The sequence below is a fragment of the Gymnogyps californianus genome, chromosome 1 (genome assembly GCF_018139145.2).
Source record: "Gymnogyps californianus isolate 813 chromosome 1, ASM1813914v2, whole genome shotgun sequence".
In the NCBI taxonomy this organism is placed as follows: Eukaryota; Metazoa; Chordata; class Aves; order Accipitriformes; family Cathartidae; genus Gymnogyps; species Gymnogyps californianus.
The window spans coordinates 102,581,237-102,606,078 of record NC_059471.1 but is presented as its reverse complement, the minus strand read 5'-3'; the positions used below and the strand labels follow the sequence as shown (position 1 = coordinate 102,606,078).

The 24,842-nt window shown below is 38.0% G+C and overlaps 1 protein-coding gene across 1 annotated transcript; it reads left to right on the top strand.

The window, feature by feature from the left end:
• Positions 1 to 988: 988 nt before the first annotated feature.
• On the top strand, positions 989 to 23,930 carry IFNAR1 (interferon alpha and beta receptor subunit 1). The gene is made up of 11 exons (XM_050892509.1): positions 989 to 1,130; positions 9,265 to 9,385; positions 10,824 to 11,017; positions 11,724 to 11,881; positions 13,051 to 13,198; positions 14,163 to 14,277; positions 15,121 to 15,323; positions 16,538 to 16,692; positions 17,513 to 17,666; positions 20,690 to 20,844; positions 22,281 to 23,930. Exons 1-11 carry the CDS (start codon positions 989 to 991, stop codon positions 22,503 to 22,505), a joined length of 1,770 nt encoding a protein of 589 aa, XP_050748466.1. The 3' UTR covers positions 22,506 to 23,930.
• The last annotated feature ends 912 nt before the right edge of the window (positions 23,931 to 24,842 follow it).

The following is a 24,842-nucleotide window of genomic DNA, read 5'->3' as shown; positions in this document are numbered from 1 at the left end:
CATTCAATATTCACTGTAGCGTTCATTCAAACATTCAAGAACCAGGGCAGACTGCATGGATTTCCCCCCAGACAAGTGCCCTAACTATTGAATGAGAGGAATTATGTTCCCTCTCCGTGACCTAACGCATCTTGTGGTTTCCTGATTTTTAATTTTATTTTTGATTAAACAGAACGGGCCATTTTTGTGTGAGGTGTGTGAATGGGCTCCATTAACATTTATAGGTTGGGATGGAGTAACGGTGACCAGACAAGGGCAGAACAAAGGGAGAAAATGTGAGTGCTGTGAAGATAGCGCATGATGGTTGCACAACCACTAACCCCTGCCCTGGAGGGCAGCAGTCCCGTCGGGCCTGCAAGAACCAGAACACCAAGCATCTGCCCTGCCAGCACCAGGCCACCAGCCCACACCGGCAACAAAATTAGTTCGCATTACCTCGTCCACATCCAGCAACGCAGCGGCTGCTGTGTGCAGATATGAATAGAGAGTTATGCCTACACCTGATAAAGCGACCTTCTGAGGGAGACTCCTTACACCCACTTGGGAAGCGCGGGCACATCAGCACAGCCTGCCGCTTCTGCCCACGCACCGGGGCTTGGCCTCCCGGCTGCTGCTTCAACCGGGCGTGAGGGACAAGTCCGTGTGCAGGGCGAGCAGCCGCCCGCCGCGACCGCCACCGGCCCGACGACTAACGGCCGCGCCGACAAGCGCCGTTGCCGGCGCGCGCCCCGCGCCCTGTCACAGACGGCGGGGGGGGGGGGGGCAGAACCCGGGAACACGCGCAACCTCCCTTCCCTCTCCTTAAGCGACACATCGCGTTGCCGCTACCGGAGAATAAACGCCTGAGGGGGCACCAGTCTCCCAGAGTAAGCCGCTCCCCGGGCGCTTTGACGACAGACAGACACCAAGCCCGGCCAGCACGTAGCCCCCCCCGCCGGCGTTTTGTGCCCCGCCCCGCCCGGCAGGGCGGCGCGGAGGCTGCCTGCGCATGCGCAGCCGCCCGGGCGCCGGTTGTGCTGAGGGGAGACGGATGGACGGGGGAGCGGTGGCCGCGATGGTTGGCGTGGGGCGTGCGGCCGTGGCGGCGTTGCTGTCCTGCCTGCTGGTCGCGCTGCCCCTCCACTGCGCAGGTGGGTCCCGGTGAGCGGGCAGGGCACGGCACGGCACGGCACCCGGGCGGCGGCTGGTGCGGTGCCCGTTCTCAAGGGGGAGGGTGGAGAGTGGGTCGCGGGTTGTGCCGCTGCTGCCCTGCTGCGGGTGGCGCGGCACGGGTGCCCCCGGCAGCCCCCCGCCGAGACGTGCGGCTGCGGGTACTCCCGCTTCCGTCCTGCAGCGGCTGCCCGGTGCCTCGGCCTGCGGCGGTGTGAGGGGGGGACGTGGTCCCGGAGCCCGCTGCGTGGGCGCCGCTGCGGGGATGCAAAGGCATCCAGGCCTTGGGTCCGGATAGGTGTGTCTGCGTGGGTAAGCGGGGCTCCGTTTCCATCACATGCCCTGGGTTTTACTCTACCGTTAAGTAGCTGTCTTCATCTTGTCTGCTTCAGGGTTTCCTGCTATCTCGGAATCCTAGAGGCTGTAGCTTAAGTGTGGGGCAAACGGGTTTTCGAATCGTATTGATTTGTTTGAAAGGCCTCTCAGAGCCTAAAGTATAAATAAGGAAATGAGAAAAGTAAAATTGCAAGATGAGGATTTCCTCACACAGGATAGTAACGTGCCTCTTCTTACATCCTTAAGCAGAAAGAAACAACTATTGTACAAAACATTCTTCAAGGGGGAGGTATTGTGCAACCCAGATAAGCTGTAAATTACCTTCCTGTATATTTACAGGACATCGTGACATGCAACAGAGAGTATATGGGCTAAACTAGTTTGGATAATGGAAATACTATAGCTGTGGGCTAGTGTGTGCATGCTGCTTCTGATGCCACCTAAACTCTTGAATTCTGTATAAGATTGTATAGTTCTGGTTTGGCATACCTAAAAGAAGACTAGAGAGAGGCTGGTTTTGGGATCCACACTTTGCATTCATGGTAGGATTCAGGCAGAGAAGCAGCTCTGGGACCTCTCCTCTTTGTTTTTTTTCAGCCATTTGGTTTGTAGGTGAATTCTTTGTGCATCAGCCCCAAATTCCATCCCCAAACTGGAACCATTGTGATACATGCAGCTATTTTGATTAACCCACACATACTATAGCAAATGACTAACATGCCACATACTACTACTAGAGTTAGAAGTAATTGCTCTGCTACAGCGACCTCTCACCTTCTGCCTTGTCAAAACCAGCAGTTCTTCTCTGCTGCTCCTGTATAAAAGTTCTTGCAGTAAGAGTTCTCCCTGGTTCTCTAGAGCACCTTTCTGCCCAGTAACAGTTGGGTCATTTTTGGTGTGTGTGTTTGGTTGTGGCTTGCGCCTTTTTTTTTTTTTTTTTTTAATATCACATATAACAGGCCTCCTTTCCTTCCTATACTGAAAGGCTGACTTAAAGTTTCCATTGGTTCTACCACATACTTAATGTGATAAACAGCGAGCCATTATGTACTCCTCACGGGATTTCCCCTTTGTCATCTCCTGAGGGAGTGTATTTCTGTCTTGCTAAGACTACTTTCTTCTGTTGTTGAATGGCGTTTGTTATTCCGTAATGTTATATAATCGTCATTGTTTTCAACCATTATTTATTGAAAATATTAATTAAAATATTATAAATTAAGCAGTGATGTTTATTTATTAGAACAGTTTTGTATTTATTTTAGTTTATTAAAATTTGACAGGGAAAGGAAGATAGGCAATTGTGCGAAAAACTTTTCTTGTCTTTAATCTCTTCTTTCCATAAGAATCTAATCTCTTATAATGTTGTCCTCAGCACCAAAGTGTCATCATGCTTTAAGTGAAGAAACATGAATTAATTTTAAATGTCTGGCTTTTAATCATTAGTAAAATAAACCAGGAAGAAGTCTTGATTTTTAGATATTACTTTGCATATCTGTTTTCTAGCTAAATCACAAAATTTCTCTGGTCATTAAACGTTACTGAGTTTACTCCTTCATTCCTGGATTGCTGTTCATTGGGATTTAAGAAATTAATTTAAGGAAGCAAACACAAAAGTCTTCTTGGAAACAGGGAGTATTATGTGAAAGGATGGATGGGTGGATCACCGATGCGTGTCTGTAGTATTGAGAACAAATGTCATGTTAAATCAACCTGAATTTCTGCTATTCTAAAATAAAAGGCTAGGCGGATAGAGGAGCTCCAATTGCATGTATTTTGGCTTAGTATTGCTTTTGAATCTATATTGTATACTAATCTCTTAAGCATACTGGAAAAAATGTTAAACTGCTTCAGTATGATTTTTCCAGCTCGTCAAAATTTTTTACAGCTCGCTGTCAAGAGGGAAGGATGTATCAAGTGGGGACCTGCTAATAATCTGTGTGATAGAACAGTGTAAGCTTATTAAATCCACACATAACTAAGTGGGAGGAGCTCACAATTGTTTTGAAAAGCAGGCATAGAATTGAGAAGTATCCTGACAAACTGGAGAAATACTCTAGAAAAAAGTACAGTGGTATTGAAAAAGAATGTGTGCAGGGCTGTGTACTGAGGCAAATAGAGGATGACAAAGGATGGTCTAAATATCAGTTCGGGGGGCGGGGAGGGAGCAACGTTACAATGCCTTTTAAATTATGTGTAGAAGTTTAAGTGCTATGCTGTAGAAAACCCCAAAAGTATTGGGGCACAGCAGTGCTAATTAGAATGAAAAGGTTAGGTCGTGTGTCTTGTAAGCTAGACTTCCATTTATTAATCGCAGCTGGAGTATTGTGATTTTCTGAAGTATACTGTTTCAAGTAAGTTCAACCATTTGGAGAGAATAAAGAAGAGAACAATAAAAGTCATTCAGAAAGCTAGAAAATTTGGCTTAAAAGGAAGACTAAAAGAATTGTTGCTGCCATTCAGTTTTCTCTTCATCGTTAGTCATGTTTAACATAGTTTTCAAATACGTCTGACATAAAGAATAGTGTGCTTTAATATCCATAGACAAAAAGTACATGGGCTAAATGTGCTTAGAGGAGACGTAGGTTAAGACTCTGGGTTTTGCAGTCTGTAAACTCTTTGTTGTGTGTGGACTATGAACAACAACTAAGCAAGCATCCTTGCTGTAAGGAAACTTGAATCTGTTCTGCAAAGATCCAGACCTCCAATAGAATCTACTAGGAAATCTGATTTGGGAGTTCTTTGCTTTTGATTTACAAAAAGCTTTCCCTAATCTCTAATGGTAAAGATAGCAAAATATTTCAGGAGATTAGAGGCCTGTAAGAATAGATTATGCAGTGGTGGAAACCATAGGACTTCTTTACGCAAACATCTGATGATATACGTAGAATTGGCCACCTGCTTTCTCCAATGTGAAATATAGGTGATCTTGCAAGATTTCTTCTAGCTCCGTTTCTGTGCTTCCAATATATGAATGGGTGATTAGGAAGTGTTAAAATGTAAATTGGTGATCATTAAACAAATTTCAACCAAAGACATTCCTCCGAGTATAAATTATAGTTGGCACTCTGATTATATCCCTCTTTTTACCTGCAACAGGAGATGGAGTGAACAGATGAAAGAGCATAATTGTGACCTGGAACCCTCAATAAATAGGTATTTGGATTTGGATAAGAAATTTGATTTCCTGGTGAAGATAGTTTGAATTATCAGGGTTGTCTGTCAGGACTGGGAGATCCTTCTGAAGCAATAATCTGGTTTTCTGACCAGGGAAAGTTAGGAAAGTACCTAATCAAGCTTGAGATAGATCTACAAAGAGCGTTGTGGTTTTTTCGGTTTTTTTTTTTCTGTTATGTTTTATACCAGATGAAGCCAAAAGGCTGTCTAGTCCAGTGTTCATCTATAGCAGCGGTTGGTAGTAGAGTAGGAAAGAATAAAAAACCAAGGATATGGTGACACTTCACAACGTAGTGTTACAGCAACCTATAGCATCAAGACTTCGTAGTTGACTCTCAGTTCATAAGCAAGGTAAGAGCTGAGCATTCACAGAGTCCTAGGGGAAGGAATTCCACAGATTGACTAAGCGTTCAATGAAGCAGCAGTTTCATTTGTTTGCTTAGAGCAGAGTGGTGCTTTTTTTGATGCTTCCGGCTTTGTGTTAAGAAGACAGCAAACAATCTTTTGCTGCTTGCATTCCCCATGCCACTCATTAGGTGTCTGTAGATCTGTCATATTCTCCCCTCAGTCTCCTTTTCAGGCTAAAGAGTCATAGTCTGGTTCCTCCCAGGACAGAAGCTGTTCGATACCTTGGATTGTCCTTGTCACCCTTCTCTGCCTTATTCTGTTCTGCTATCTGCCTATGAGAGTGGGCACTCTAGAGCTGCACACCGTGTTGAAGATAAGTCTATAATGAATTTATATAATGACATTAAGCTTTCTGCTTTACTCCCTTAATTCCATATCAATTTCTACCTTTTTTTTTCCCTTTTTGACTATTGCTGAGCACTGACCGCAAGTGCTCACGCTTGTACATTGTTGTTGAACATAACACTGAACAACTTTCTGAAAATTCCCTGGAAACTATAGGGTCCTCCCTGAGTAATTGGTAGAAGTTACTTTTAACCCTGTAGTGGATTTTAAGTTAATTTTACAGGTAATGTCTCTGAATAGCATGTTTCTGTTTATTAAAGTTCTGAAAAGGCTATCACATGCAGCTGAAAACAGCTTTTAATGCCTAGTTTCAGCAGTGTAAGAGGATTAAAAAAAGGGTAAATGAACAAGGCTGGACTCCATCTTGACAAACTTGCATGAGGAAGTTCTCGGAGAAAGAGGCAGTCAAATCTGAGACATGTGACAGTCATCTTTTGGGCCTTTAACCAAAGGTGTTCTGGAATAAATCCCGTCTAATTCACTGTGTGTGCTCTTACTCCAGGACTGTAATACTGTATCTTCTTCCAAATGTCAGAATGCAGAGCTGTATTTTTACAATACTGTTTGTATCCAGAGGGAGGATATGATTATTTGCTGTGGTATTTACCAGCTTTAGAAAAAGCTGGCCTAGCTTAAAACATTAGTTCGATGTCTTACATCAGCATGTTTTTTGTAACTTGGGGAAAAAGTATATCTGGTTAGAACATGAATCTTGAAACGATTTTGTTTCTGCTTTCAGACTTCTTTTTTCCTATCTGACCTCAAATGGAAAAGGTCTGGTAAGAATTATTGTAAAGCTTCACGCTGTGTATAAGATAAGGATTTGAAAATGTGGGAAAGATACTCTGGAAGTGCAGTGAATATTTGATTTTCTACCCAAGGCAAACAAAAATAATAGTCTTAACATACAGTAGCGTTTTTCATCAGCGTTGGAGCTCTGTAGGTGCAGTGTGGTTCTCGGCTAATACTATGTTATCTAATCCTACCTTCTTATGGTTTACTCCAAGGTTCTGTGTTGTTCAGGGTAAAGAATCTACCTTGGGAATCTCCTGTTGTAAAGACTTCTGTTTAGTACTGCCATGGCAGGTTTTTAAACCTGGTATGTGTGCTGCTAGAGAACTGAGGAAACTGTATCTCTCTTTCTGTCTGCTTTAGGAGGCTATTCAAACATCAGCAGTTGAACTACATTCCAAAAAGATGGTTTGAAACAGGTTTTCTGTCATACTGTTTATTAAGATCTTTTACAAATAAATATTTAAACAGATTGAGTGTATGAATGATATTTTTTAAGTCTCTGCCAATACGTGAATACATATATTTACAGGGAAAAGCACTACCCTGCACTTTAAATGCAAAAGTTGTCAATCTGTTGATGTTTCTTTAGAACTGAAATTGAAAGTGTTATGCTGTATCGCAACACTTAAATAATCTTCCACTGGGTCATAAGGCAATGAATTTTACTAAGCAAGATTATAACATTCAATCTGTCAATTACTGTAGGTGGTGGTATTCTTCAAACAAATTATTACTTTTTTTTTCAGGTGGCTCTGACAGACTTATACTTTCTCTGGTAATAGCAGAGTTGTGCTTTTTTTTTTGGTGTGCTTTTTTTTAAAATTATGATTAAGAGCTGGTGGAATTTTTTTGTTCCAGGCTTTTTGATTCTTAAATTTAATGCAAACATTCTCAAATAAAGTGAAAATAATGTTTTCCCATGAATTGAGTATTTTCTTTGTGAGGGGATATAAATATTCAAAATTGCTATTATTTGCCAAAATCTGAAATAGCTGCCTTTGTTATCATAAGCTTTTTGGCTGAACTGTAGCCATCTGTTGGATAAATATCTGAAAAAAGATTAGTTATTTCCTTTGCTTTCTTATTTTCTGATGATCAAATGTAGTTTGGCATCTTAGTCTGTCAGCTTAGAAGAGTAACAGATTTGTGCATTGTGGAAATAAATTCTGCAGTGAGATCCACAAGGTTTTATTTAATTATTTTCCTTTCAAGTTTTGTGCTTTCAGGAATTATTTCCAAAAGTCAGTAGTCTGTGGATACCACTTTAACTCTGTTCTCCAAAAGGATTTTGCAGACTTCAGTTTATAGATTGCTTTTCCACGCACATTTCCTTTTTATAAAGAGAACTTGATCATCATGTAAAATATGAAATAGTTTTTGCAATGAAGAGCTACTCTTAAAATCAAATTCAGGATAACCATTTAGATGTGCAAGCAGACTTTGATTGCCCAGGTGAAATAGGATGTATTTGTTCTGATTTCTTCCTAATATAATCCAATATTAGACTGACATCAAAAAGCAATTTCAGAGTGATGGTCACTAACATATGTTTTTAGAAGTTGTAGCCATTGGGAAGTGATTAATAGTGTAACACACAACTGGTTAAAATAGGAAGTCAAGTCAGAGAGATGCGTGGTGATTTATTATTATTATTATTTTGTTGATTTTATTTTTTTTCCCCTGACATGTTAGAAATTGAAAGTGCATTGTTAGTCAGAGGACAGAAGTATGCGCTGCCTAAATGGTACATAGCCTGGGTTGTCAAAGATACCTAGTATAGGATACCAGGCAGAAGAACTTAGATGAAGCTTAAGCTCTGTAAATCTGGATATGGCTGCTTATTTGGCAGTTTTGGTATAATTTTAGTGACTTCTGCCTGAGGTTTCCTCAGTTCACGCGTATTCCCTGTGCCTTCACACTGTTTCCCTTTGCTCTATAAGCCGCAGTCTGGTTTAGTTTCTAGTACTAGAAAACTTTCAGTCCAAGCTTTCAGCCGTGATTGTAACTTTTTAGCCTCACTGCTTTGCAGCAGTGCCGTAGACTGGTGTGAAGTAATTCAGAGCAAAATGTACCTTATAAATAGCTAGATAAATTTTAATTTTCCTTAGTATCAGAATAATTCCTTCTCCCACAGCATTGTTACTTTCATCTATCCTCTGATACCTGAATTGTATACCAAATGGGACACCTAGGATTCTGCATATCTCAAAGTCAATGGTAAAGAAGTCTTCTTTAGGAAGTGGAACATAAGGTAATTATGAGGCAGTTGGGGTTTCTTTTAATAATTATTTTTGAAAGGTGGAAAAGAGGAGAGAGAGCTATCCTGCAGATGATTCTAGCATGCATGCTTCCCTCCTGTTGGCAATCTGCCTGTTAAGCCTTCTCTTCTCATGGTCTGGTCCTTCCCTTGATGTTATGGGCATTCTTATACGTGCCTGAGGCTTAGCCCTTGCCCTCCATAAGTCATTTTATGCACTGTTCTTTGTGTAAAAGAAAACAGAGGATTACCATGAGCAAGATACAAGATCTGCTATGTGATGAAGCATCACTGAAAGGGATTTATGTTCAATACGTTGAATTTATGGCAGTAACACGCGACATAAAACAAGTCTGCTGTGCTCAATCTGTTCCGCAACTGTGAAATGACAGCATTAGGTCGATCCCTAGCACTCTGCAGCTGAGATCCAGATGTTGAATCCAACCAATAAAATACTGGTTTAAATGCATTCAGACTGCTTATAATCAATCCATGACAGTGAACACAGGCCTTGAATGTTACAACTGTATATACTTTTTTAAAGGGGTGTGGGGAGAAAGACTTTAAGCACAGAGGGAAGAGCTGCATAGTCAAATAGGCAAAGGAGCTACCTGATGCACAGCCCCTGAGCTATATATTGAAGTGCCGTTTGAGTAGCATGGGGTTTTCTTAACTCTTATGTTTATTGTTATTTCATTTCACTATAACTCTCTACTTTTTTAACAAAAGTAAGTTATTCTTAAGTTATGTACAAGTTGTTTATCCCAATCTTTATAAACCTTTATGTTACTTTCTTGTAGGCCAAACTAATCTGAAGAGTCCGCAGGATATTCAGGTCTATGTTGTAAATACAAATTTCACTCTAAGGTGGAACTACACTGGGAATGATACCAATGTGACATTTTCAGCAGAATACCGGTGGTAAGTAGTAACTTTAATCTAAGCCAGAAATGTCTGATGCTTATTTGTGTAGAAGAGCATATTAATTAATTACTACGCTTCTTGGTACTGCCATGTAAAACTTCTAGAGACTTTTTGAAATCAAGAAAGTAGAGGCCAGGAAGATTAAGTCTTCAAGGGGAATCCTAGTATTGTCCTTTGTTTGTCTAATTCATATGTAAAATTAGATTGTTCACTGATAGCGACGTGTTATAAATGGAGAACACACTTGGTAGTAATGCTTAATACTAGAGTGGTTCTTTGAGAAGATTAACCGGTACACTTAGAAATGTAGTATTTAGATTTATTTATTCTCTATTTTTGTTTTTTAATTAAGCTACATTGTGGCTACACACACACAGAGAATTTGAGAGAATTTTCAGTGTAGCTTTTGAATAATTTGTCAGTGTTTATGAATCCAGATTTCTAATCTGCAAATTTTAATCACCAGATAAAACAATTTCCTTTTTGTTCTTAAATGTTTGCTTGGTTTTCTTCAATTGTTTCATATACCAATACTTATGCATGCATATACATGTACATTTGGTATTTTGTGGCACTTTCCTGATAAGTAAATATGAAAAAACACTTCTAAGATAAAATCACTTAAGTTCTTGATTTTAGGATATCCTGGTGTATGATTTTTGGATTAAAAAAAAAAATAGCTTGCCTTCTTCAATGTGTAGATGAGAAACAGCTGCTTTGAAAATAGTTTTATTTTAAAAACATAATACTGGTCTGAAAGATAGGAGTTGAGGATAAACAATTACTACTTCAAGTCTGTGCCTCTTTTTTTTGGTCAGGACATTTTTAATTTCTATATGAAATGTCTCTTTCTTAAATAAGGTATGGATGTCTGTTAACTCACAAGAAAAATAGCTTCTGTAAAGCTAATTATTCCAACACTTATTGCTGAACTCCAGTTTTCTCCTTTGTGTTTTTCTTTTCCCCTAATCTACATTCCTTGCTAATGTTAGAATTGGGGGGGTTTGCTGCTTTTATGCTCTTAAGCAATTCTTGCCATCAAGACTTTTAAATTTCTTCCAATGAATTATAAAATCATTGCCAGACTAGGATCATGTACTAAGGATATAATTCTGGATTTTGACAGTTCTTTGACGCTGTTTTCTGACACTGTGTGTTTACACGGTGAATAAAGCAAACTGGTATCAGACTTTGCAGACTGATAGTTAACCTTTGGTAATAAGGCTAAACTAATAAATTAATAGATTAAATTAATTAATTAAATGGCGATATGAATTCCAGAGTAACTAAGTAGATAACACTGATTACACTGGTGCTGCTGATAAAACAGCGTTAAATGGTGTGAAATTTATTAGCATTAAGAAGAAAAGGAAGAAGAATCTCAAGACTTAAATTGTGTATTGGTTTCATTTTTGAGGCGTTTTCTTTATTTCAGGTTTGAAGATTTTGAGACAAATGAAACAGAATGGAAGGAGTTGCCTGGGTGTCAAAAAGTTATTTGCACAGAATGTGACTTTTCCTCAGCAATAACTGAATACTATGATACACATCAAGTGCGTTTAAGGGCTGAAGGAAGGGAAGAAGTGTCTCCATGGTCTAGCATTTTTGAAATGATTCCGTATTTCATAGGTATGAACTCCTTATATACTGTAACATTTTTAGTTAAATGTCCTTCAGTACATTATTGTGGGAAAAATTGCGTGTGGTTTCCATTGCTCATAACAACATGAGCTAGTGGTTTTTTCAACCTTAACGTAATATAAGGTATTTGTAGGTCCTGGAATGTTATGATTCTCTCCTTTTCTGGAAAGTGGAAGGTATTCTAAGTGATGCTGGTTTCTGACAGAATTTTCTGTCACTTTGTATTTTTCTAGATTTCAGAAAAATCCTTTTTGACAGTGAACTTTTCTGGAAGTTTTCTTCTGACCTTGTGACTTTTCAGTAGTTACAGTATAGTATGGTACTGAAGCCTTCCCTCAATGTTGGATTGATTTGTTTGAGCTAGGTTTCTTGCCTTGCATGTTTTAGAATAACTTCTACTGATTTTCACTGCAGATTCTGGAAAACATTCACTAGTAATATTGCATTTTACCTCTACTGCTTTTAGAACCAGGTAACGGTGGTTGTTCATTAGGTTAGATTTCTATTAGATACTGCCTGAGATTCATGAGAACTAAGATCCTATAGGCAATTACTGTGATCTTGTTACTGCCTCAGAAGAATTAAAAATAAGATACTAGAGGCAGTTACTGTGGCTTTATTAATGTAAATGACTTTTTTGGTGTTTTTTCTTTAAATAGTCATCCTTGACTTTTTTTTCTTTTAATATTTGCAGCTCAGATCGGTCCCCCAGGAATAGAGTTGCAGTCCACAAATGGAGTCATAAAAATTAAGGTTTCTCCTCCAGAAGCAAATCAGGTCCGAAAAATGTGGATAGCTCATCTACGTTTTAAATATAATCTAGTTATCTGGGAAAATTCTTCAAATGCAGAGGTATGATCACTTGGGTCTTTTTGCTTTTTAACCTTAACATAACTGTCAGAGATATACTTTAATTGCTTCATGCTCTAAAATGGAATTGTTTAATTATGTAACTATGTATAACTGTTGCTATGCAGTTTAAAAGTTGGGAGGGGGTGTTTTCTTGGGGTTTTTTGGTTTTGTTTTTACTAGAGGATTGTATTAGATATTTTGTGATAAGAGTTTGTATTTCTGTTAAACGCTGGAGCCACTTTCAATGCATGAGGAAGAAGGTGAAACAGTCTCAGATGTGTTGAAGCAGGAGCCACCCTCAGCCAGCAGGAACAGGGAGGGGAAAGAGTTCAAGGCAGTGGGAAGAAGCATTTAGAGTAAGGCGTAGATATAGGGGAGGGGAGAGGTAAGAGGCTAATTTGATCTTGCTGAGACCATATAGCTTGACTACAGCTGTCAATACGCTGTCCTGTGTCATTAACTGAGTTCTTTGTTTTTACACTGTAGGTTGGGGGTTTTTAGGGATTCTTTTGAGGTCTTGTAATTGTGAACTAGTTTCCAAGCGATAATGTGCTTCTCGCACAGCAGATAGAGCTATTCTGTGAAGACCAAGGTAGAAACAGTTTTTCTTTTTTTTATCTTTTTGGGGGAATGGGTGCCAGCTAGATGAGGGTAGGAACTGAAGAGATATCTGTGTTCATTTGGAAGACCTAGTCATAATCATTACACATCAAAGGGGGAAAAAAAGCTTTAAGTTAAGTACAGGCTGTGTACAAAGGTCAGTCACTGAAAAGCCTGGTAAACCAAAAGCAGGGAAGTAACAGGAGGGGGAGGGGAGAGCATTTATTCAATTAATTGAGGGACAGAAGTGTACTATTCCTCTTCTACGTATGTGCCTGAATATATGTGTGGTGAGTTAGGCGTCATATAGAGCGGTGCCGCAATCCCTCCCCACTTTCATGTGTTGAAGGAGCACGATATGTTCCTTCCTCTCAATCACGTGGCTAAGTTGGAAACTTCCCTTTAGCATTTATTCAGCTCATATATTGTCCTTCATTCCCTACTTTAGCTTTTTTGATGGCATATTATATAAATGGGCTGAAACCTGCGGAGGAAGAAATATACTTTAAAAATCAGCTCATCAGGAAGAACAGTTATCTTCATATGCTGTTTGCAATTGTTTCTTACAGTTTAGAAGTAAAAGTATTTTTCCTACTGACATAATTGATGATCTTGCACCAGACACTACCTATTGTTTGAAAGTTCAAGCAACTCTTCCTTTGGACTTGCAAGAAGGCTTATTCAGTCCCATTCATTGTGTAAAAACTACCCGTAAAGGTACAGAGTAAAATTGTTTTATCTTGAAATGATTACTCCAGTCTAAACTGTTGGAAAATAAATTGTTCTAAAGCAATAGAAATATGCAGAAGTGCCAACTTCCTACACATTTTGGTATAACAGCAATCTTGACAGTTATGTACATTTTCTATTTTAAATCAATATAAAATATGTCACCTATCAATATTAGAGTTTTAATAGTACAAAAAGATTTTTTGCTCTGAGGCAAATTCTGTCCTTTAATTTGGATTGCAAAAACTTCTTTCTGTATTTTGGAAAACTGGATATTTTTGAATTTGTGACTTTGAATCAGGAGGAAAAGGATGTTTATGTAGGCAAAACAAAAGCCTTTTGTATGCTTGGCACTAAATGAATGCATATAAAGTTAAGCTAAGCTTAAAAAAATATTGGTTTTATGCAAGCCTTGGTGAATTTATTGTTACAGATTCTGAAGAATGGCTTAGTGGCAGTTTGCCACCAGTTGCTTGTTTTGCATGTCTAAATTCAAATTCTTTTGTGTGCTGTTCAGGTGTCAGTTTAAGTACTTCTAAATGTTTGTTTCAGGAAAAAAATAACAGTGTGGGAATGTAGAAAGTCAAACATTAGATTGAATGGATGGTACATCAAAATTACTTTATGTTTACGCGTGTGTATTGTACACATTTTTCATCGAGTTATTGCTGAAGCAGTTTATTTCTACTAATCTCAATGTTTCTGTACTTAATTTTTTCTGAATTGATTTTTAATTGATTTTTCTTTTTCACTAAAGGCTTAATATGCTGTATATATCACAGACTTTGATTTGCCATCTTTATAATGAAAACAGACAATTTATTTTTTTTTCAATTGTTGAAAGTGTACCATGGCCATTTACATGAGAAATGCCCATTCAGTGAGAAATTGGTGTACATAATATAAAGCTTTTCAGTAACTGTGCGTTTCCTTTTCTTTTCATTTTGAGCAGTGAATGACCTACTCTGTGCAAAAAATGTGAGCGTTCTTGCTTTGAATATGAAATTTCATCTGCATTGGAATAATCAGTATAAACAATATGTGAGCTACAATGTACAGTATCTCATGTGAGTTAAACAATTTCCATATCTCTGTTTAAACAGGTTATGTCATTCTAAATGCCATCCATTGTATTTTGCAAATAGTTACTAGAAGTTAAAGTGAAATACTTAGCAAAAGTGGCTTAATGTATTCATTGAAACATTGGGTACCTCATCTGGACACAGTGTGGCTATTGAAAGGATTGCATATAACATCATATCCTAGAATTTCAGGGTACTAGGCTTCTTTTAAGAGTGTTAAATAGCTGATGGAATGGACTACTAAATATATGCTAAGTAACATTTTTAAAAGATGTGAAGTTTGCATCGCTTCGTATCTTTTTGAATATGAAGAAATTAGATGACTAGAAGTGAGCAAAAATGCAAGTGTTCAAGGTTTCAATTGTCCACATATTTGATTACTTCTGGTCAGATCCCAACACAGAAAAAAACCCATCATGTCTATAAACCTGTATCTCAATATCCAGTTGTTGCACAAATATTGTGGCCAGCATCTAAATGAAGAGGAGAGATACCTCTAGCATTCTTCTGGAATTCCTTTGGCATGACAGAAAAATAATCGACTCAGTAGAGCTATATCAAAAATCTTAATTTGGATTTTAGAAATTTCTAAAACCGATATATAATTTTTCTATTGAGGCTTGATTAAAGCACTAATTTGTATTTCCTGATCCAGTTAACTTCATTGTTTCAGTTATAAATGAAAAAACAGTACTCTAAATATGAGGAATTTCGAAGGGGCCTGTTCTTCCAAAAATAAAAAAACCCTATGTAGCACAAGTGAACATGCCTTTTTTTTTTTAGAGTTCAAGGACCTCACATGAGAAACTATTAAAATATCTCTTGCAGTGGGTATCTAAAGAAACTTCATGATGATTACTCAGTGAAATGGCTCAATGTACCCGGATGTGAGAACATCACTGATACTCAATGCAATTTCTCATCCATCATCACTACTACTTCTGGATTCTATTATCTCCGTGTGCAGGCCATGAGTGAATATAATAAATCATGTTTTTCTAATGAAGTAAAAGTAGATCCTCTGATAACAAGTAAGCAAATGTGTTTTCTTAAATTTCCATTTCTCAACAAACTTGTACCTAATGTTGTTATTTGGCAAAAGAAACTTGCTAGGTTAATGAAACTTGAATACGTAGTTCCCCTACAGAAACTGTGTTGGGAATCCTGGCCTCATCAAGTTAAACAGGAGTTTTTCCATGGTCTTCTCTATTCAGCACAGCCAGTATTTCACTATATTTAGAATCATATAATTTGCTTTAAAAAATTAAACCACAAACCTTTATATGGCATTTTATAATCTCACTGTATACTACGTTAATCACTGTGTGAGATTGTACTAGAAATATCCCTAGTCTGACTTTTGCCATTGACAGGAAGCACTTCTTGATATCTCAGAAAAATGATGCCAAAGTCAAATAATTTTGGAATCCACTGCTCTATTTTCTTGTGCATCTGCTTTTAACTCCTCTCTACCCCTGCACAGTGCACCCCTGAATTTTGTGCTGAAGCAGTATTACATTGACATACAACCCTGAAGAGCTTTGTGAAAAAGCACTCTTAAATGATAGTGACGTCTAAGTCAAAAATATGTAACACTCTCCAGAGTGGAATTATAATAATTTTTATCTTTGTTGCACTTTTTTGATTTTGTGAGAAATGTGACCTTACTAAAATGTTTGACTTCAAAAAAGTTATCCATCATAAACATCAAGAAATGTTTATCTAATATGTAAGGTAATATTCCATTGCCTTCCATATTGAAGATGGAATCAATTGCTATTCTATATGTCAGCTTTCCCTTGTCCAAGCTCTTGGTAATTAGGTAATTCTTTAATAAGATAACAGTGATCTAGGTAAATAATTCAACAAAAGAAAACAAAAACTGTAATGCTTCTAACTTTTCAACTGTACTATAACTGTGAAAGAAGGTATATGTGAAAAAGAGGGCCCGTATCCTGATGAGATTAAGAATTGTTTGGTAGTTTGACTTGCACAGAGTTAGTCCCACTGTCTGTGTATTTCATGTCACTGAAACTTGAGAAGCAACATATGAATGTGGAAAGACAAAATAATTGAAATATTTCTCAGGACTCGAGATTCTGAATAAAGCTATTAGTCAAGCTAGACTTTTAAGTATACATTTCTTAAAAATTGTCATAGATTTAAATTACAGTATTTTATGCAATATTTTTATTTGTATTCTTTCAGTCTTATTTTTAACTTTTTTTTTTTAAAATGTCTTAAGATGAAATTGGCCCTCCTGGTGTAAAGGTGGACATCAGTGATGTTTTGCTCCATATCCAGATTTCTCCTCCAGGAGGATCTGAGAATGAAGTCATGAGGGACCATTATGACTTGTCTTACCGGATTCTGTATTGGAAGAATTCGTCGAATAATGAGGTATGAACTAGTTATACTTAAAACAGTATATAAAATTTGTTATGACTTAAATACTGAGTTTGAGTTCTCCTCAAGAAGCTTATTTTCAAAAGAGACACATATATGGTGCATCAATCATGCAATCAGTTTGGGGTTTTTTTTCTGAAAGATTCTTTTAAAAATCTGGTCAAGACAACTTTTATCACAAAGTAATTGAGATTTAAATCTTTTTCCATTGATGTGGCTATATGTAATGATTTGCAGAATTGCACTGAGTTTTGTACAAGCTGCTAAATGGCTCACTTTTGAATAGAAGTTGTAGGGTTCTTGTGATGCCGTCTTTCTCACGGTATGATTCTGTGCACCGTCTTAATGTAGCTTCCGGCCCCTCAAATTCTTTGCTTTTTGTATTTGCAGTTTTATAGCTATACGTATCATAAAACAGTGAAGTCTTGCATGCTTTTAGCTACCGTTTTAATGGATCTTTCCATATTCTTTACATGGTTCTTATAGTAAAATATTTTACAGTAATTGGTAAATGTGTATGTGTAAATGCGTGGAAGAAGAGAAGAAAACAAACTGCAACAGGAAGAAGTTTCATTTCGCACACAGCTTTGAACTGTAAAATTTCGGTATGGTGAAAGCAGTTGGTTCTTGCCTGTAAGTGTTTCCTGAATGTGTTTGCTTAGGAGAGAGTTGTGTGGTTTCTTTTATTTAATCCAAGTGCAGAACAACGTCTAACTTCTTACAGAATTACTTCTTCAGCAGAGGCCAAAATTCTAATCTGAATGACTCTTGTACTATTTACGTGCATCTTATTCTTCCAATTTTTCTTTTTCAGGAGGAAATCAAAATGAAAGAGATAAAACAGACAATAGGGACAGTCTCTGATCTAACACCCTCGACTTTGTACTGTGTAAAAGTACAAGCATTCTCAGAAGTTTACAACAAAAGCAGTCATTACAGCAAAGAGGAATGCATCAAAACACCTGGAGGTAGGAAGAGCTTGGGAATTGTTACAGCTCTGGAATTAAAATTGTTAACCCTTGATAGGCCTTTGCAGGTCTCATTAGTTAAAAAATATTTGCAGCATGACTTAATGGCCTCACAGAGTTAGTACTTAGTTGGGCAGAGATCCGTATCAGCAGTCTGTCACTTTGCTGTTCTGTGTTCTCTCCTATAGCTAAATTAATAAACTGCTTCTGTTCTGACCTGATCATAATTACATTCTGGTTATTCCATGACACAACTTGGTTTAGAAGTTATCTCAGATTAATAACTGTAATGATTGTGAATTAAACTTAGTTCTGTACAATGACTTGTTAATAGGCAAGCTTTAATTTCCAGTACTTTTAACATATTTTTAGGAGGGTGCAAGGAATCACTAAATGCTATGTTTTCAAGAGTATTTTATTCTTGAAATTGTCTTAATTCTTCTGTGAATGAATTAAATTTTAAAAAGTCCTGTGCTAAAGCGTGAGGAGACAAATCATCAGACTCATTATAGCTGAAAACTCACCTTTGTGCAAAATGAGAATACATTTGTAGATGGATTACACTCACTCAGAACACAAGAGCAAGTTATCTGTTGAATTTAATTTGGCCAATTATCTTCTGTTACCAGGCTGTAACACTAGAAAAACTCACTTAAAGCTAAGAAAATGTAATAATAGTAATGCTACTTTCTCACATCTTAAGGTCTTAGGATTCATTTATATTGTAGTCCTCGCTACTTTTTTTACCTTCATAAGGGAAATTCTTTAATTTATTTTACTAGTTAGTTATTAGTCTTCCCCATATCCTTCTATTATAATGATCCTATGTAAGACCAAGCAGTACATTCAAAACTCTATATTGAGAGAGATGCAGTCATACAGATCATGCCCTGTACTTCCCATATGTACTTACATCTGAGTGTGGAAATCTTTCATTCTTTGATCATTCGTACTAACTGGAAATAGAGATAAAAAGACCCAATTGTCTCATCTTGATTATTTGTAAAGTGTCTCCTGGTATGTATTAATTTTAGTGTGTTCAAACTCCCTTCAGTTTGTTTGTTTGAGGTAGTGCCAGAGAATATGTTGTGAAGCAGAAGAGTGGAGGGGAGAAGGAAGCTTGCAAGACTCTTGAACTTAAGCGCTGAATAGTTTATGACTATACAGATAAAAGGTTTCTTTGACTACAATATTTTACTATCAAAAGCTGGATTCTGTCATGTAAACTCCTTCTACTGTAAGGTCTTGACCTTAAGTCCTGGAACTGAGCCTAGCCTGTTAGAAGGTTTTCCACAGTTCCTGGGTTAATACAGGAATGCAGGACCATAGACTTATAGAACAGTTTGGGTTGGAAGGGACCTTCAAAGATTATCTAGTCCAATCCCCCTGCCATGGGCAGGGACGTCTTTTACTAGATCAGGTTGCTCAAAGCCCCATCCAACCTGACCTTGAACACTTTCAATGATGGGGCATCCACAACTCCTCTGAGCAATGTGTTCCAGTGTCTCACCACCCTCATTTGTAAAGAATTTCTTCCTTATGTCCAATCTAAACCTACCCTCTTTCAGTTTAAAACCATTGTCCCTTGTCCTGTCACTACAGGCCCAGGTAAAAAGTGTCTCTGTCTGTCTTATAAGCCCCTTTTAAATATTGACAGGCCGCAATAAGGTCTCCCTGGAGCTTTCTCTTCTCCAGGCTGAACATCCCCAGCTCTCTCAGCCTTTCTTCCTAGGAGAGGTGTTCCAACCCTCTGACCATTTTTGTGGCCCTCCTCTGGATCTGCTGTAACAGGTCTATGTCTGTCTTGTGCTGGAGGCCCCAGAGCTGGATGCAGTACTCCAGGTGGGGTCTTGCAAGAGTGGAGTAGCGGGGCAGAATCATCTCCCTCCACCTGCTGGCCCCTTTTTTTTATGCAGCCCAGGATACGACTGGCTTTCGGGGCTGCAAGCACACATTGCTGGCTCATGTCCAATTTTTCATCCACTAGTATCCCCAAGTCCTCGGCAGGACTGCTCTCAATCCATTCATCCCCCAGTCCGTACTGATACTGAGGATTGCCCCAACCCAGGTGCAGGACCTTGTATTTGGCCTTGTTAAACTTCATGAGGTTCACATGGGCCCACTCCTCAAGCCTGTCAGGGTCCCTCTGGATGGTGTCCCTTCCCTCAAGCTAATCAACTGCACCATTCAGCTTGGTGTCATCAAGTTGATGACACCATGTTTAAGCATTGAAGTGAAATTCATCTCGCCTTTCTATACTGACAAAGTAAAATCTTGTGCTAAGCTAGTGTCTAGGCCACCAGTGTAGAAAATAACTGCAATAGCCTTAGGATTGATTCCTTCTTAGATAAGCATCTGAAAGGAATAGATGCTCACTGGATGATCCTTCTGTCTATTGGCTGTGTTGTAGTCATCTGAAGCTTACAATTGGAGTTCCTCTCCTGTCCAAGAAACCATTTGGATGCTTTTGGCCCCTGAAGATCCTGCAAGTTTAGGGACTCTAATAATTTCCTGGCTAAATAGCCATGGGCCAGCTTTGCTGTAGTAATTGCCCATTTTTACTCCATAGCCCATGGAAATTCTTACTCCTGTATCTCTGCCTTTTTAAAGGAGAGAGCTCTATCAATTACATATTATGTTCCTTGGGGTTAGACCCTGTACACAAGCAATAGTGCAATAGATTTACATGCATCAGGTGCTTCATAGTAGCTGTCTATGTGCAGCCTTTTTGTCCTGCTGTGAAATAGCAACATATAACTGGAATATAACTGGATCTTGGTTCTGATCCTGTCTGCAAATGCCTGTGTTCTTATATTGGATAAATATTTTGTGCTGTGTTTTTAATAAAATTAACTAAGATACTGGAATGGCATCATTTTTGTAATGGTCATCATAGCTGGGTATAGTACTGTAGAAATGTGAAATTTTATGATAAATACTGTAGCAGATTTGGAGATAATCTGTTCTTTAATCTTTGTAGTTTATGAATACCTAGACTGAATGGGTTTTATTCACTTTTTCAGATAAAATTTTACCTCTGATCATTTTAGCAACATTTGTAACGGCTCTGATTGCTGTCTGTCTTGTGGCTACACTGCTTGTTTTTGCCCTGTATCAAGTCTACAGTAAAATCAAATACGTGTTCTTTCCGTCATGCCAGCCTCCTTTCAACATAGAGGTGAGACGTATTTTTCTCATTCATTAAGCAGATGTATTTTTAGAAAAATGAACAGAAAATATTATGAAAAAGTGTTTATCTGTTATCCTGTGGTCTTATGGGTGCGCCAAGATTAATTATATAGGTTTTAACGAAGTGCAGAAATTCCTATGGAAAAAATGGGTAGTATCAATTTCTAGAATTCTGCGATTAGCAAATATTTTCACTTGTATGTGTTTTTCTTCTGTCTGTGCAAAAGTGTTGCTAACGATCCTTCATTCCAGAGAGTGTGCACGTCTACCCAGTGTGATCATGTACTTTTGCCCTGCTACGTGAGACCAGAAACGTTTTCCCATTGTGTTATCTGGCAGAGCATGCTTTAGCCTTTTTGCCATCCTTTAAAACTCAGAGGAGGCAAAAATGCAAGCCCAGTCTTTAGAGGAAATTTTAGTGTAGCAGGCAGCAAATGCTTCTACTATCTCCTGATCTAGCGGCCTGGATGGTCTCTAAAAAGGCAGATGTTGTCCAGTTTCCAGCTTAGTTTGGCACAGGTAGTACTTAGTAGGGATCCTGTTCTGGAATGAACAGGGCAACACGTAAGTGTAGGTATATTTTGAAATGTAGCAAGAACTGCTTTTCACTGTACTTTCTTCTGTGTCTCTCAGAACATTGATGTTGAGCAGTGTATGGCCTTCCTAACGTGTGTCGTCATCTCACTGAAGCTCCTACGATATGTAGTATACACAGCTTTCTGAATAAAGTTGTAATTTAAAACCAGTCTCATAGTTTACAAGGGCTAATCTGAATTTAATTTATTTGTAAGGCAGCATTTTAGCCGGTTTGTTCAGTAGAATACCGGTAACATAATTAATATACTGCATATTTAGAACCTTTTGTGATGGATTTGATATAAATGACCAATTCAGAGAATAGATTTAAAGCATGTAGGATCCAGAGCAGTGCACTGTTGAGAGCTGTATAAGGCTTGGTATCCTGCTGCAGCAGCTCGCTTTTTCTTTCTTCTTTCAAACTTTGCTTTATAACTGATAATGATTTGTAGACTTTGCAAAGACACACCTGTCATTCCCGTGCTACCACATGATCTTTGAAAGTGTTCTAAATTAGGATTTTCCTTTAGTTCTTGTGTGGCCTCATAAGGCTATAATCAATGAAATATTGCAGTTATATAGATGATTGACAACTACAAGCATAGCAAAAGAGTTAAGATTAATGTTAGAGTCATTCTTTAGTGTTCGACTATATGAATGCAACTAAACTTCATCCTAACTTTGAGTTTGTGAACTTAGGGAATCAAATGGCATATTATAGGTAGAAAACCTCATGATGCTACTGAATACGATAAACCAGATTTGTACAGCTGTGGTGTTAAATGGAATCATTATTTAGGTATTATATATGAATGTTCATCTCTTTCTTTTCTGCTTCTCTTTTTGCAGGGTTTTGGAGGACAGCTGTCTAGCAGTCCTTATCTGTCAACTACAGAAGAACCAATAGAAAATTGTTCTATAATTGAGACTCTCATCACAGAAGTAATATATCAAACTGATTTTAAAGACTACAAACATTCTAAACAGAGCAGTCGAGATTCAGGAAATTATTCTAATGATGATACTTCAGGGAGCAAAGTGTCAGAAGAAATGCTAGAAAAGGAAATAGTATAACGTTTAAGAAATTAAAATTCATATATGGGACTGGCAGTGTAATAAACACTTAAAACTTTTCTGTTATGAAAGTTGCAGCCTAAGGAACACAGCGTGACTTTGGGATCTTTGTCTTCAGGTTTCCAAATCTGCGCTTTGTTAGTGGAAAGTTACATACCCTCCGTGCTGCAAGCTGACTGAAGTTAAAACACAATTGACTCCTCGTACCTTACACCATTTTAACTGACTTTTCATCATATGATAAAAAGAATACCATCTGTGTAAAGAGGAGCAGATCTGTACGCTTTATCTACTTGAACCTGATAACCTCAGTGAAAGCCTACTCTGTTCCACAAGAAGAGTTTCTTGCCATCGTAGAGGTTTGTTTTGAATGCCAGTGTGTATTTTGACAGAAGCCTTAAATTCTAGTACTGAATCTTAACGATGTTTACACAGGCAGAAGGAAACTGATGACGGATACAATTTTAATAACTTTTCTGACATTCTCTTCCAGCCCCCTTAGAGGCAGTGTTTTTTGGCTCAGCTGTTCCAGAGCAAAAGATGCAAAGAGACCAATAGTAGCCTCAGTGAGGTGGCTCCTCTGAGCCTCCTTGTAGAATTCCTTGTGGCCATGGCTGTGGGATGCTCCCAGTGCCCACTTGCGTGTTCCTGTATCTGTGTCCCTGCATCAGGGCGCTCTTCTCGCACAGCACTCAGTAATCTGGGCAAGTATGGGGAGGGGCAAAGGCTCGAAAGAGGTTCACTTCACTTCACTATAAAGAAAAATTTCACAGCAGAAGCTCTTTGTAAATAGAGGTTGGGTCAACTTGTTTTGCACTGCATTTAGGATAAAAACCAATGACCATCCAAGCCAGATGTACACTGAAAGAAGAAACTAAAGAATACTGTTACTTTAAATGACAAGGCATGTTAAGAGGCATATTCTTGATTAATTTTTTTTTCCCCATGGCTACATAAACAGAAGTGTAAAATATTTACTTCTAATTCAATTGTACTTAGAAATGTGAATCTCTCTTAACAAGGAGGAAACTTATTTCTGTAATTAGAAGGACCCAAGTTGAATTTAGAAAATGCCTATTAACAGAATGGTGAGGATGCTTGTCATTCAAAGCTTTTTCAGCTTAGTCTCATTTTGCCAACAGACTTCTCTTTGTACAAATTTTAAGGATATGCTGCAATAATGTTTCAATTTGCATACCACTTTCTTCTGAAGTAATTTTTAAAAGTAGCTTATTTTTTATGAAGAAATTGATTTAGTGTAAACTGGTTTTGAGCTTCATGTGGGTTGTTGTTTATTGTAACAAGCAACTGTTGGTGTTTATATATAATCTTTTTTTTTATTTTGAAGATGTGATCTAATTTTATAAACTTTATGTCCCTGTGTTCATTGAAGAACATAATAAATTTTGCACATTTACTTCTTTATCCCTTTCTTGGTTCCATATATTTTTGATGTGGTGACATTGAAGCTACATCATGGATACTTAGGAAGTTCCCATGAGTCTTCAGTTATTGTCCTTCCTAAAAAACCCAATGTGAAGAATATTATATATGAATTTAATAGGGCTTACATTGGGAGTGTTGCATGATTTAGACAAATCAGAAAGAAAGTGCTAATTCATTTTCTGCATCGGGGCTTAAAATGAGAACACTGAAAGTGAGCATTCCAGTCGTTGTCTTTGGTAAATAGCTTCCATCTCTGAATTCTTGCGAGATACTTAAATGAAAGACGGTATGAAGTTGTCTGTATTTGTGTGGTCTCTTCATTATAATCTTAAGTTTGCTGTGAGGATGCAGCTTGTTTATGCAACTGTTCCTCTTAGTGATTTGTGCTGTAGCTGGCCTTCCTGGATGTTTTTTCTCCTGAACAACTTCAATTTCAGTCTATTTTTCTTATTTGTGACCTACTTCTACAGTAGAGTTTGGGGACGTATTTTCATTTTGGGGATTTTCAAAAGTGAAGCTATTCTAAACGTTTACTAAAGTAAGGTGTGGTGGGTTTTGGCTTTTGTTTTGTTTTTTCTTTGCTCTTCTAGGGAAAATGTTTCATCTGATATTACAGCAGCTAACTGGGCTATTATTTTGATAACTGTTTTCTGTGACACAAGATTTTATTTGCCTCCTGGAGTTTCAGCACTCTGGAAGAAAGCTATTTAATGTGAAGGATTTCACTGTCAGATTTCAAATGATGGCAAAGCAGTCTACAGTGAATGTTTCTGAAATAGACAGAATTCATAATTTGCAGGCAATCCACATTTTTCTTCAGAATGTAGAACCAAATGAGCAGTAATGAATGTATATGTATGCTTGAAGTTTGGTTATAAGATGGGTTACAGA